Below are 14,187 nucleotides of genomic sequence, written 5' to 3' on the forward strand. Positions count from 1 at the left end.
ATTAAAATACATAAATAAACATTTACTATTCCACGATAAAACTACCCAACAAATAAAGTGTCGCCTTAGGTTCGGTCAAGTTAAATTCAGATAGCTTGTAATACAATCTTATCTTTATAATTTAAAACTCAAAATAACTTTTTATTTTCTCTTTTAAAAATAAAATACCGCCAGTTTGATGAAGATGCAATTATCCACTGCAAAAGCTTAATTGCGTCTTTGTAAGTGTAACCCATTATTTCAGAATTCATGACTTAGCTTAGAGAGTGCCGCCTTAGGGTCGGTCAAGCCTAAAATACATCACTCCTTCCTGTCTTCGTAAGAAGCCAATCTTGGTATTAATATGTCTAGAAACCTTCCTTAGGGGGACAAAAACAAAGCTGTCTCAAAGCCCTATTCACATCTCACGGCTTTGTACTAATAATGGAGACCATAGGTAACATTGAGCGTTCACATTCTCCCACTTACTATTTTTAAAAAAATTGTTTTACTATACTTGTTAACACCGTTTTTCGTCAACTTGAGAACATAAGAACATGGAGTCAAGATTAAAGATATGATAAAATAAATACACCATATTTTATAGTGGTTTGACCCCAAAAAAGATGACCTACGTCCACTTAGTCACTTTTATTAATATTTAAGCTTGAAGAACCATAGTTTCCGGCGAACCTGCGTCGTCGGTTGTTCTATAGTCCTCCTTCACTTTACATTACATAAGGACTGTTTATACAAGAATGGAGATTTGGCATTATAGATTTCCCACCCTTTATTTCTATCTCATCTCTTCTTATTTATAGTGATGAGTTTAGGGTTACAATTAGCTCATGGACCTAAGTTATTGGGCTTGGCCCGCAAATAATACATTACAACAAAACTACAGTTATATTTTGATAAATGACAACTCTGTACTCCTTTGCTAACTCTGTTAGCGTGGATTTTGTGTGTTGAATGAACAAGATCCTTCTGTTAGCGTGTAATGGTTTGCCTTGTCCGAACAGAGGCTGAAGGATGTGGCCACACGACCAAATCCCTTATGTTAGCGCTTGGTAGTCTGCTTTGTACTCTGTGAGAACAGGAACTCCTTAGTGCTTCGTGAAAACAGAAAGTACTTTGTGCTTTGTGAGAACAGGAAGGCTATATGTTCCATTTATCATCCCTTTATAATTGCTATTTTTTGAAATGTCATAAATGCCCAAAAATGGGTATAACATTTGCCCCCAAGTCAGTTTTCGTACTTTGCATAATTCTGACTTAGTTATGTGAACAAACATCCCCATTCCTTTTTGGTAATACACTTTAAATGACATTTTAATAAAATAACATTTTTTTAAAAACCCAAAACGATCACTTCTCTAATTGTTACATAGGCACTCTTTTTTAACAGCCACCTCTTGGGCTTGTTTACTCTTACACTCCTGCATGTACTTTGTGTAGCCTCTAAATGCTTTTGGATTCTCTGTTCGCCTGGTGTATATAGATAAGAAATAGGATATACATAACATACCTAAATAAATGTTATCCTTTAAATACAGCTACGAGCGAACAAGTATTGATTCCTGTTATCCCCATTTCTTTCCGGGTGTCCGGATCCTTGCTCTAAGCCCGTGGGCCGCCCGATTTGGAGTTAAGGCCCAGATCGGGCCCATTTGACGAGAGGAAAACGGATGTTGGCAGCCCAAGTCTGGGCAAGGCCCAAAGGGCGTCCGGGAGCGCGGACCGGGACCTCCATCGAGGCAGGTGGTATGAACCCGGAACCGCTCCCCCCAACGTCCCGAGGCGCGGCAGAGAAGGCCACGGCTTGCAAAACCAAGATGGGAGCCGGTGTAATGCCCCAAATTTCCTAATAAGGTTTAGAACCTTGATTAGGAGGCCGAGAGGGCCATAATTGATTTATTATGCTATTTAATGATAATATGCATGTTTAGGTGTATTAAATATGCATGTGAACCCATTTCTGAGTAATTGGGTGATTTTCATATTTTGGCCATTTCGGGCATATATGTGATATGTGTGTGGTGCTTTATTATTATTTGGTTAAGCTAGGGTTACTCAGCACAAGATGATCCTAGGAGGTAAGCTAGTGGAAAAGTCACAACGGGATTTATGCTTGGCTCGAAGTGAGTTAAGGGGTATTTAGAGCATTACCGGGTTATTGGGTAATGGGAATGAATATTTGGTGATAAATTGGGAGTTAGTAAGATCAGGGGGAAATTCTGGAGGTTTTGACTATTTTGTCCCCGGGAGTGTTTTCGGGACCCAGAGAATTAGGATTTGGTTGAGGCTACTTAAGCTTGAAGTAACCTTTTAAGAAATAAAAAGAACATTCAGAACGTTCTCTCTCCCTCAAAGTTCCATTTTCGTCTCCCGATCGCATTTTTGAAGGAAACTTGAGTTCTAGGACTCGGATTCAAGCGAGGATCGAGGCATAGCAATCCTAGGGAAGATTAGAAGCTAATTAGCCAGAGTATTTAGTTGGAGACAACTCAATTGGAGGTAATTCAAGTTTTAAGTTTTTAAGCTTGAATTGGACTTTGTGTTTTGATGAGTTTTTATTAGATTTGAGACTTGGGTTTTGTTGGTTTTGGATGATGGGGATGTTTGGGAACTTTGATTTTTGAGTTTGGAGATGTTTGGATAGGATTTTGGAAGGTTTTAAAAGGTTGAAAACGGGGAAAAATGGCTGGTCCGAGGTTGGGCCACGGCCTTGTTCTTGGGCGTTGCGGCCCAAGCTTGAAGAAGCAGGTGGAGGTTCTATTTGGCCTGAGGGCCGCGGCGCTTACCGGGAGGGCCACGACGTTTGGTGCTATTTATGGCCAAATTGATGTTTTGGTTAGGGGAGCTCAAACCTTAGGCCTCGTGATCGTTCCTACTACCCAGTTTAGTGGGAATTTGATGTCTCAGAGGCTAGGTTTTGGTTCCGGGTTTGGTTTTAGAACTTGAACTCATTGGATCACCATTTTTGGTTGTGACTAGGTTATCACTAAAGGCTTGGAGTAAGGATCATGCTTGTGGCTCGTTTATTGGTAACATGTGCTTGGACCAAAGGTAAGAAAACTGCACCCCATATGTGACATGCATGGTTATTCTTGATGCAAGTTGGATGTTTAAATGTGAATATTGATAGCATATTGAATGCTGAGCAATCTTGCTCACTTGTATATGGTTATTAATGAGGCATGTTGTTTAAATGTGATGCACAAGAAACATGTGATTAGGGCATGCCATGAATATTGAATATGAGATTGTTCAGAGCTTGAGTCTCTATGTTTATGCATGATTCCAATTATGCTAGAAATTGTTAAGTAAGCATGCTGAATGCCCTGTATTTGGATATTTGACATATGATATATGTTTGGTAGCATTGCTTACTTGTGTATGGCACTGACTAGTCAGGGTTGGCACTGGTCGCGTATTACTGACCTGAGAGTCAGAAACGACATAAGCGTCATGAACGCAGGGCCGATAAAAGATTAGATCTAATCGATATCAGTGTTGAATGACTCTAGGAGCATTAATGTTGGACTGACCCGAAGGTCGATGAAAATTCTAAGCGCTTGACTAGTCTAGGACTAGTTACTCAGAGCCAGGGCCAAAGGCCTAGGTGATTGTTTGTCACGTGGCTAGGGAGCGGAATCCCATGGTTGTGACTCTATGGTCATCCGATAGGTTATATTGGTGACTAGTTCATCAAACACCTATCTTGTTTAAGCTAGTGAAAGGATCACTTATTTATAAAGGGAATGGAACCCATCTTAGTGACTTTTGCAACTGTCACTCTTCTATTTAGGGCTGTAAGCCCAGCATGGTTACCGGAACCACCAGTGTTAAATCATTTATCTGATTAGGATTGACTTGATAGTCATCCACTCAGAAGGGCAGGATTCCTTATCCTTGATACCCATCATTACGTGAACTTATTTGCCTGCTTGAATAGAGCTATATTTGCTAGGCATGTGCCTTATGATATGATGACATGTTATTGTGATTCATGAGCATATTAAGTTTTCTTGCTGGGCTTCGGCTCACGGGTGCTATGTGGTGCAGGTAAAGGCAAAATAAAGCTGAACCATCCTTGAGTTGGAGAGCTTAGGTGGCAATGTGTACATATGCAGCTGCTCGACCGCCACGGCCGAGGGTTGAAAGAGGAACTAGGGTTAAACCCTGTTTTGCCGCTTAGATCGACTGGTTGTAAATATTTTATTGTAATAGACCTTTAAATTATATTTTTGGGATCCCAATGTATACAGTAAACGTTATAATGAAACGTTATATCTTAACCAAAATTTGTAATCCCTAAACTGCTAATCATACTTAGTTACACGATTTTGGCCAAATGACTCGATTAGCGAGTTTAGCACTGTTTATAAGGCACACCGTAACGGTCCCTGGAGTTTAGGGCGTTACAACTTGGTATCAGAGCTTGCCAAGGTTTATGGTTCCTAGAGACAACACTACAAGAAAAAATGCTTTTAATAACACCGAAAATGTGTTATCAAAACATACCATAACACTTTTTGATGTGTTAAGACCGACTATGTTATCGTAGGTCAAGGTACTTTACATAAGACTTTATCATTGTTATACAGATGTGTTATTATATTGTCAATGATAACACAATTTCTGTGTTATTTTAATAAATAGATAAGTGTTTAATTGTGTTATTTATAGTCGATTATATAACACATTTCAATACTTATAAATTTGTGTTATACTACACTTTAGTATAACACTTTTTTTTGTGTTATACTACACTTTAGTATAACGCATTTTTTGTGTTATACTACACTTTAGTATAACACATTATTTGTGTTATATAATGAAGTTTGCATAACATAATTCTTTGCATAAAAAGTGTTATTGTAATAGATATTATAACACAATTTTCGTATTATAACACTAATTTATTCCATTATATTTTAATTTTTTTATATAATTAAAATTAACTTTCTAATATATACTAGCATCATCAAATGAACTTGATTTTCAAATAACAAAAAGTAAAAACATTCAACATTGTATTAACAATACACAAATTAGTTTAAAACATTCAACACTGTCATCAACAACAAAATGTTCTTTAAGTATTCAAGGAGTCTTAAATATTCAACATAGTGAAAAGTTACTACTTTCAACACAAAATATTCTGCACCTGCCCAACACAAAGCCTTCAAAATTAAGTATCATTTTCTGCTTCGCTTGTCACATCTGCAAAATAAACAAAGAAATATTTTATTGTTATTATCTAGCATCACAAATTACATCAAGAAAAATGCTATGGAAATTATATCCAAGAAAGGACACCACATAAAAAATAATGAATTCATAACTACACCAAAGCAAACAAAGAAACTTGGTCCACATACAATATTCAAAACTTGTGTTTGTCGTGCTGCTTTGGACTGGATCTTCCCCATGATGAAACCATGTTTTGTAAGATCGGTCCATGCCCCAAAAAACTAAGTGTTCGACAACTTCGTCTGAAAGTTGATGTCTTAGATTGTGACATTTGTTGCATGGACAAAGAATCTTGGTTGGAAATCCAAGATTCGTCATGGCTGTCTTAACAAACTCCCTAGCTTTTTGCTCATATTCCACCGTTGCTCTACAATTTTAGAGCATACGTCAATAATCAAGCACTGACACTTAAACTTATACCCAAAATAAACTATATGATTTTGGTTACTAACCTGTTAAGATGGATCCAACTTTTATCCATCTCCAATGAATTTGAATTTGATGTTGTTCTCTTAATAAAATCTTGTTTTTTGTCTGGGTTTAACAACTGTTAGACAAGACAATCACATTATTTGCAGTTGTAATTTCAGGGTCATGACAAGGTCATTAACACACATGCTTTTAAAAGAAAACATGCCTTGGTTGAATTTCAGGTCATACCAGTTAAAAAGATCCTTTTCTTCAGTTAAATATCATATTTTTGCTATTTATCCTATGAATGATTAAAAATGGAAGAATTCCTTTATTTTTGCTAAGTTTAAGAAATTTTTAATATTTTTTCATTTCATTTCCTCTGATAGACATTGCAATAGGTAGTAGGATCATCATAGTTTAAGGGGGTCTTCTTAGTATCTTTTGAAAATAGCAAGCAGCTTATGTTTTAGATCATCTGTATTGTTTTGGGGTTAGTTGCAGAAGAAGAAGAAGAAAAGAAAGGTCATTAAGTCAATGTTGTTTAATAGAGAAGTTGACCATATTGTTATTTTCGACCTCAATTGTTTTGTGGGTTGTAAATATATCAATGAAAAGGCCTAGTGGGCACTGGCCCTTTTAATTTGATTAAGAAAAAAGGGATATTATGTCTAATTTGATGGTTTAGCAGCAGACTCTGCATCATGTGCTCTTAAGAACTTGTTCCTTGAGAGTATAATATGATTAATTCAGTCTTTTAAATCTGTAAAAATAATTGGTTATATGATCCAAATGGTGGTAACCAACCAAAAGGAAAGAAAAGGAAAAGACATTGATCTCTTTTGTTTTTTTTTATTATTTTTTGCTCAAGATTATTATTATTATTATTATTATATTTCTTAGTATTTAGAGTGGTCCCCTCCAAAATTCCATTGCCATGTTAGCAGCTTGTGGAGTGTGGACTATTTTTGTATGATGGAATAGATCACATGAAGGATGAGAATGTCAGCCTCATCACCATCTTTTCTTTTATAAACAAAAATATTTAACCTTTCAGTATCATCAATGGTCAGACTTAGATTTTTGTCTTTGTATAATATTCCATCTATGATCTCTGATTTCTCTTCCTAAATTATTAGATCTTAGTTTTCCAGCCCTACAAGTAACTTGGCATTGGTCTATGTTGTGCCTTGACCACCATTTTTTGTTAATTCTGCTGGTTTATTTTCTATCCATTTAATAGTCTCTAGTTCAAGAGATTCTAGTGTTGTTTTTAATTTAAAAATCAGATTCTAAAATGGTAGCCACTAACTAATTGGGTTTGGATCAAAGACAAGATTTTAGCTTGGGTTATGGCAATTTTGTTATGGCAATTAAATCTAATCTATACATATGGAAATAATGAAAACAATATGACTAAATGAAAATTTTAATCTATACATATAATGAAAAATCTAATCTATACATATAAAAGCTTACCCAATCATCTATCAATACCAAGTCAAAAAATTCAAACAACACACAATAAGTTTTCTTCCTTATATCACCGCAGTACACAAACAAATTTTCCAGAACCTACTTCTCTAATACACACAAGTTTTCAACCTTCCGTTATCACCGCATCACACAATTTTAATCACAGAACCTACTTCTCTATGGATGAATATTTAAGATATTCAAACTCCTCTGACATTTTTAAGATATTAATAATAAGAGTTAAAAGAACAAATTCCGTACCTCTTGCAAATTAACTTTGCAATGCTCCTTGCCAATTCGTTCCACAACCTAAAGAATATAATCAATACCTAAAAGATTAATACAAAATTAAAATTTGTCAATAGATATTAAAACAGCCTTTGAAATCCAAAATTTATCTAATTCGATCTTCAATTTTGGGGATAAAATATACACACACATTTACTTTAAAGGCATTTTAAGTATGACTTAGTAAATTTTGACAAAATGGATAGAAGAGTGTAAAGAGAAATTGAAAGGGTAAAGGCTGAACTGAAAAAAGAATTTGAGATGAAAGATTTGGGTGCTGTAAAACTAATTTTGGGTATAGATTTCTGGTCTATGGTGGAGCTGGAAACGAATATAGGACAGTTGCTATAAAAGGTGTTGTTGACTCATATTTTGCAGGCTGTCTAGAAATTAGAAAATCACTTACAGATTATGTTTTGGCAGTTTTCGGTACAACTGTTAGCTGGAAAGCCAGTTTGCAAAAGATGGTTGCTTTATCTATTACAGGAATGACAAACAATATAAAAGACAAATAAGTCTCACATCTTGATTTAAACAATAATTATCACTTTTTTCTTCATATTATCAAAACTTCCTTTTAGGAGGCACATTCTTAGTTGTCATTAAAACACAACAAAATTATGTGAAAAATACTTTCATCCACTCTGATTCCAGGAAACAATTGTGAGAAGCATAGTACAGAATGAAGAGAAAAATGATAAAAAATCAAGCAAGAGAAGCTTGAAAAACATTTCGTGTAGAAAATTGGATCGTCGATAAAATGCAGTTTCTGTCAAGAGAAGTACATAATGTATTTTCAACGAGTTTCATAAAGTAAACTAAAGGGTAAAGAAAACAATTTTTTTTTTCTCTCATGGTGTACAAACCATGGTATGGCTGCAAAGGTCATTGCAAACACTGACTGAGATCTCCATGAATTCAAAGAAAAGCATATATAACTGAGCCCTGGCTATACCTTAGGCCAGCATTTAAGCTTCTTCTTACTGTAAAATCTTGATCTCTCAAGAAAATCTTGTAAAAAAATATAAAAAAAAATTCGAAGGATGAAAGAAATAAGAACCTTGTTGCCAATTATGACACTAAAGTTTACGACCCTCTCTAAAAGTAATGCTAAAGGAATTTTGTTTAAATGCAATGCCGCGAACAAATGATCTTCTCTCTCAATTTTGTTTAAATGCAAAGTGGCTGCTACAAACTCTCCATAATCAATTGTTCCACTGTTATCTACATCTGCCTGCAAATCAGTAAATAAGTTAAACTAAGAATATCTAATGTATTATTCTCCAAACAATTTATGAATTAGTTCTCTATCATATCCTTGAGTGATCACCATAATTGAAGAAGAGAATAGCATATTAAAAGGTGAGTAATCTCATTGCTTATGATGAAAGAATAATATTTCAATTTCAATGATTTCCTGCTGAGATTTGTCACCAAAGGTGAAATATCTTTTGAAGTAATTTAGAAATAGAACAAGAGTAAAGCAAATTATCACATATAAGGATTTTTTATATATAAAAAAACATATATAATCAAGATTGAACAAATTTTCAACCTCTTGGTGCTTGGTTTAAAGTTGAAAACCATACAAAGCCCAGAGACCATTATAAGGAAAAAGGAACTAAAAAGGCAACCCATAGTCCATACTAGTGTATATCTAATCTTAAAAATCTATGCCATGATATACTAGCATATCGATCCAAACTACAGGGAAAATCTTTTTTAGTCCTAGATTTAAATCTTTTCATTTTGATCCTAAATTTTTTAAAAGTGTTCCCAATAGTTAACATTAATTGTAAAATATAAAATGACGCTTTTAAAAGGCTTAGAGATCAATACTAAATATTAAGTTCTGTATGAAATTACAACTGTGCCCTTAAATTAAATCTAACAACATGTGTGTTCAGGGGCTAAAGTGGAAAAGTTTTAAAGACAAAAACAATATATTCTGACGTTTAGGGTACCAAAAGGAGAGCTTCTCAATAGTTTAGGTGTTTAGAATCATCTTTTAATATATACTTAGCTCTGGGAGAAGCACAGTTTTTTCAGCCTCTTCATTTGGAATCTTAATAAAAAGAACAAGGATATCCCATTTATAATAGTTTAGGTGCATATAATCATCTTTAAACATATATGAACTTACTACTTGCATTAAATCATAAATTTCAGATTCCTTAAGATTAGCTCCAAATCTTTTCAAACCAGCCTTAAGTTCTTCAAAAGTGATTTGACCACTACTGTCAATGTCTATCATTTTGAACATTTCTTTTAGGCCAGCAATTTCTTCTTCAGATAAGCTCTCTGCAATTACCTACCAAAAAAAGGGGAAAGAAATGAGTTGAATACTTACAAGTCATCTATTAATTTAATTTAGGTATATGACTATCAATTATTTGGCTTCAAACCATTCACTTATTTAATACATAAAGTGACTTACTCTAATAGCCATTTTCTTGAGCTTGTTCATTGCAGAGAATTGCTTCAATCGACTTAATATTGCAGAATCGAGAGGCTTGTCAGGAGCCACACCACCAACTTGAACCCAGGGATGGCCTGTGAGACATATAAACAAAAGGTCATCGTGCAAACAAAATGTTGTGCCTAAGAACACCTTGATATAGAATTATACATAAGCAAAAAATTATGACAATTGTTGAACAAAAATGATGAGAATAATTATTTATAAAGCAGCTGAAATGAATAACAGATGCTTTTCCGAAAAGCTTTGCTTAACAATAATTGCAACCCTTTAATTTCAGTAGCAACACAAGTTAAACACAAAAATTGTAATTATGAAAGCAAACTAGTGACAGAAACTCACACAAAACATCATGTGCAGATATCCGCCTTTTGGGATCTCGAATAAGCATTTTCCTTACTAAATCTTTGGCACCTTTAGAAATACTAGGCCATGGGTCTGTTGAAAAGTCTAGGTCACCATGTAATACTTCTTCAAATAGCCCTTGCTCGCTCTCTATTGAAACCAAGGGGAAAGAAAAAAGGTCACAAAATACACATACAGAGACACAAATAGAAAAACAGATACTAAATACAACAATGACTAACAAGAAGCATCTTTAAAAATCCTACCAGCCCAAAATGGAGGCACTCCACTTAACAGAATGTAAAGAATCACTCCAACACTCCAAACATCTGCTTCTGGCCCATACCGCTTGCATAAGACTTCTGGTGCAACGTAATATGGGCTACCAACCACATCACTAAATCTCTCTCCTGCAAATGGGAATTGAAAAATAAAAACAGATTTTTTATTAGCTTCTCATACAAATTATGGATCAGATCTAGTTCTATGTTGTGTTAAACAAGCACAACAATGCATCATATAGCCGGAGAATAGCTTTCCATTAACAGTTGCAGTCATTAAATAACCCTTGCAAGCTGCATACAGAACAAGGAAAAAAGAAAGTGTTATTAAGGCCTTTTTAATAATGTTATGTTATGAAGACATAAAAGTAACAGAGTTTTCTGGACATTACAAGTGGGAATCCCCTTGCAAAGAGCCCAAGACCCACAATAGAAACCAGTAGCACGATTATAATAGGACTAAATAAGCTATTTATGAAGAAATTTTTGCTCTTTTGGCTAGACTATACGCGGATATTTTTCTTTTCATAATGTAACTTCAACAGGAACAAAATTACCATTTACATATATTTATATGGCTAGTGTCAAGTAATAAACCACACACGCACATAAGCTGGAACTTAGATTGAAGGGAAAGCATTGAATATTCACTTTATTGAACTAGCAATCCAATTAAAGGCACATGACTAACATACACTACTGCGAATAAGAGCTCCACTTAGCTTGTCCTGTTTCTTTATTAGAAATCACATCCTTCTCTTGGGTAGAATTCTTCATTTCATTATTTACTCTTTCTATTCCTATACATGGAGTTTTAAATGATCTATATGATGATGTTTTAAACAACATCATAGACTTGGCAGATTTTTTGCACAACTGAAAAGAATCAATGAATATAAAAACATAGAACCAGTTTCCATTACTTAGAACTTAGAAGGATAAATTTAATGTGACATGACATTTATACAATTAACCAAAGATTAATAGTGATGGCCAGTCTCCACCTAGTGACCATCTAAAAGATACAAATCTGAAAAACATAATACATACCACGGTTTGCAATTTTTGTATCTCAGCAGCCTAACCAATGAATCTAGCGAATAGAGTTTCACACTATTTCACCTGATGCACAAAAGTCATCACAAGCCCAATGATAACATCCAATAATTTCACCACATGAAAAACATGCTCACCTTCCTGTCAAGAATGCTAGAAAGAGATTGCACATCAGCCCTCAAAAAATGAACATCTGAAGCAGTTCCTTTATGTTTTCACAATTGGTCTTGCATGTTTTCCATTTCCACAGGAAAGGAAGACACCAAGGCTTTAAATTCTGCAATGATTTCTTTTCTTCCTGAAATAATAATTCTTCCATCAGAATTAAAGAATAAAGAGAGCCATTGGCTTGCAATAAAGCTTCAGGTTTCTTCTAACTAGGTTCTCTTGAAGCATCTTCCACCTTTGTTTCAATCATCTTTCTCTCATCGTTCTGCTTCTGTATTTCTATCCGAAGATCTAAAATCTTTGAATTCTCAATTGCAGCAGATCTTCGAAGGAAATCAATGACATCACTTTTAACACTGAGTTCCCTTTCCTTTAAGACAAGAATATCCTTCTCAGCCTACAATCTCCAATGACAACATTATTTTTAGCATCAGAATGACATCTTAGCAAAAAATGGCAGATTAAAGGCATAAATAAACTACCGACCAGTTGTAACCTGAAGTTTCTCATACGAAGCTTGATACTCAATAACTTTAGATTTTGATTTTTCAATTTGATCTCTCACTAAGAGGTAGGCTTGGGAAGAGGAAATACATGCTACATTCTTCAATATGCTCTGTCCATTTGCGAGAAGAGTCAGCATTAGTGAAATGATAATTTAAAGTAATAAAACCAGCACACACAAAAGACTAGTTATACATTAAAGTGACCTGCAAGTTAGATAACTGCTGTAATATTTGTACTCTCTCTTCATGAAGACCTTTTATTTCTTTAAGCCGGCAAGAAGCTTGATCCTGCAGAGCTCAAATCAGTTACAAAGGTAAGTGTTCGAAAGAAAGGTAATTACACTACCATTAATTCTTTAAGAGCAGTCTCCATATCTTGTATATCTTTTACTTTATCTCTGACTTTGTCACTACTAACATGCTTGCTCCCTAAATTTAAGACAGGAAAGCCTGCCACTTTTGCGGCATCTCTCCGAGCCTTGAGAATTGCTAGTTTGCAATTACTCTCTTCTAGTTCAGCAACTCTATTTTGTAACTCCCCTTCATAAAACCAATGCACTTAACATTAGCTTCACAGAACATTCAATTATCCTCCAAGACAACGAAAACTATAAACAACTAAACAATGGAAATAAAAGCAGATAAGAAAAACTGTTCCAAATCCAAATTAAAATCACACTGTCACAGAGCTTCTACTACGACATTCATCATTTTTTTCAGCAATTAAAGGGGAAAGAACAATCAGAGAGTAAGAGAAACAGTGAAAACAGAGAATTGTAAACAATGAAAACACATAATTATATTAATTTGGTTAGTTTTTCATTCTTTTCTAGCAACTAAACAGCCGTTAAAACCAAAATACTCCAAGAAAGTAAAGAAAAGAAGAAAGTACCTGCTGTTTCTGAGACTCTTCGTCCAGTGCCTTCTTTCGCTGTTCCTATTCTTCTTCTTCCATCTTCTTCCTTTTCATCTCCTTGGCCTCAAGCCAGGCCTTCTCCCTCTCCTCGAACTCCTTCTTCTCCCTCTCGGACCCCTCCGCATCTCCCTTCTCCATCAGGTGTACCTGACTCGTCAAATCGACCACGCCATTCTCCAATACACCATCGCCACTGCCACGTTTGTTGAGCTCTACACTAATTAGAATCTAGATGTAAGAGAAAATGAACAAACTGGTGTATCAAATTTGTTGAGCTCTTCTATTTATGTATAAAAAAAATAATTACGTACAAAAATATATATTATTCTCACAATAAGACCAAAAATCTTAAGAAAAGCTTAACAAACTGGTGATGTGTGAGTGTGTTTTTTCTTCTTCTTTATTATTACATAAAAATTATATCCAGAATTTAATTACAATAAATTGGCATCACGTTAACATCATTTAATTATATATATTGGGTCACTTTTTGTGTTATGGTATTCTGTAAAAGCAATTAATTAAGCAAGAACTAATTTTATCAAGAGGGAACAAAAATAACAAAAGAGACCATATAAAATAGGCAACTTAATTTTTCTGATAATGGTGAAGACCATATAAGCTGTCACTATTGCACAAGAATATGTTAGCATGTAGTCTTATTTAAAACAAAGAAAAAATATATGAGTGAAAGTAAAAAAAAAATGATAGTCTTTCTACTATCACTCTATAAATAAAGCCATATGCAAAGTATAATAAGTTAACAATTATTCATTAATATAACAACTTTTAAAAGTAACAAAAAATATAGTCTTTCTACTATCACTCTATAAAACAGAGCATAATTTGATAGTAAGTTGATTGAAAAGAGCAAAAGATATACAACAATTAAACCTGCCCATTTGAACCATATTACACACAACTAATGGTAAAACTTACCAAACTAGAGAAATCAAACTTAAATCCTTATTACACATAACTACATAATGGTAGAATTTAAGTTTATTGCAGTATTTCTTGATA

At 34.4% G+C, this 14,187-nt stretch overlaps 2 protein-coding genes and 1 long non-coding RNA gene across 3 annotated transcripts; all 3 read right to left on the reverse strand.

Annotated features, from left to right (window-relative positions):
• Positions 1 to 5,418: 5,418 nt before the first annotated feature.
• LOC133801831 (uncharacterized) lies at positions 5,419 to 7,425 on the reverse strand. The gene is made up of 3 exons (XR_009877008.1): positions 7,387 to 7,425; positions 5,691 to 5,785; positions 5,419 to 5,605 (listed from the first exon to the last, which is right to left on the reverse strand). It is a non-coding gene; the product is annotated as an uncharacterized LOC133801831 (long non-coding RNA).
• A 606-nt stretch (positions 7,426 to 8,031) lies between these two features.
• On the reverse strand, positions 8,032 to 11,658 carry LOC133800015 (calcium-dependent protein kinase 1-like). The gene is made up of 8 exons (XM_062237999.1): positions 11,641 to 11,658; positions 11,325 to 11,394; positions 10,804 to 10,812; positions 10,504 to 10,692; positions 10,235 to 10,387; positions 9,851 to 9,966; positions 9,557 to 9,724; positions 8,032 to 8,647 (listed from the first exon to the last, which is right to left on the reverse strand). The coding sequence occupies exons 1-8, from the start codon at positions 11,656 to 11,658 to the stop codon at positions 8,363 to 8,365; spliced, it is 1,008 nt and encodes a 335-aa protein (XP_062093983.1). The 3' UTR covers positions 8,032 to 8,362.
• LOC133800016 (E3 ubiquitin-protein ligase BRE1-like 1) lies at positions 11,642 to 12,385 on the reverse strand. Its single transcript, XM_062238000.1, has 3 exons — positions 12,239 to 12,385; positions 11,953 to 12,139; positions 11,642 to 11,872 (listed from the first exon to the last, which is right to left on the reverse strand). Exons 1-3 carry the CDS (start codon positions 12,383 to 12,385, stop codon positions 11,790 to 11,792), a joined length of 417 nt encoding a protein of 138 aa, XP_062093984.1. The 3' UTR covers positions 11,642 to 11,789.
• Between the last annotated feature and the right edge of the window lie 1,802 nt (positions 12,386 to 14,187).

The sequence above is a fragment of the Humulus lupulus genome, chromosome 9 (genome assembly GCF_963169125.1).
Source record: "Humulus lupulus chromosome 9, drHumLupu1.1, whole genome shotgun sequence".
In the NCBI taxonomy this organism is placed as follows: domain Eukaryota; kingdom Viridiplantae; phylum Streptophyta; class Magnoliopsida; order Rosales; family Cannabaceae; genus Humulus; species Humulus lupulus.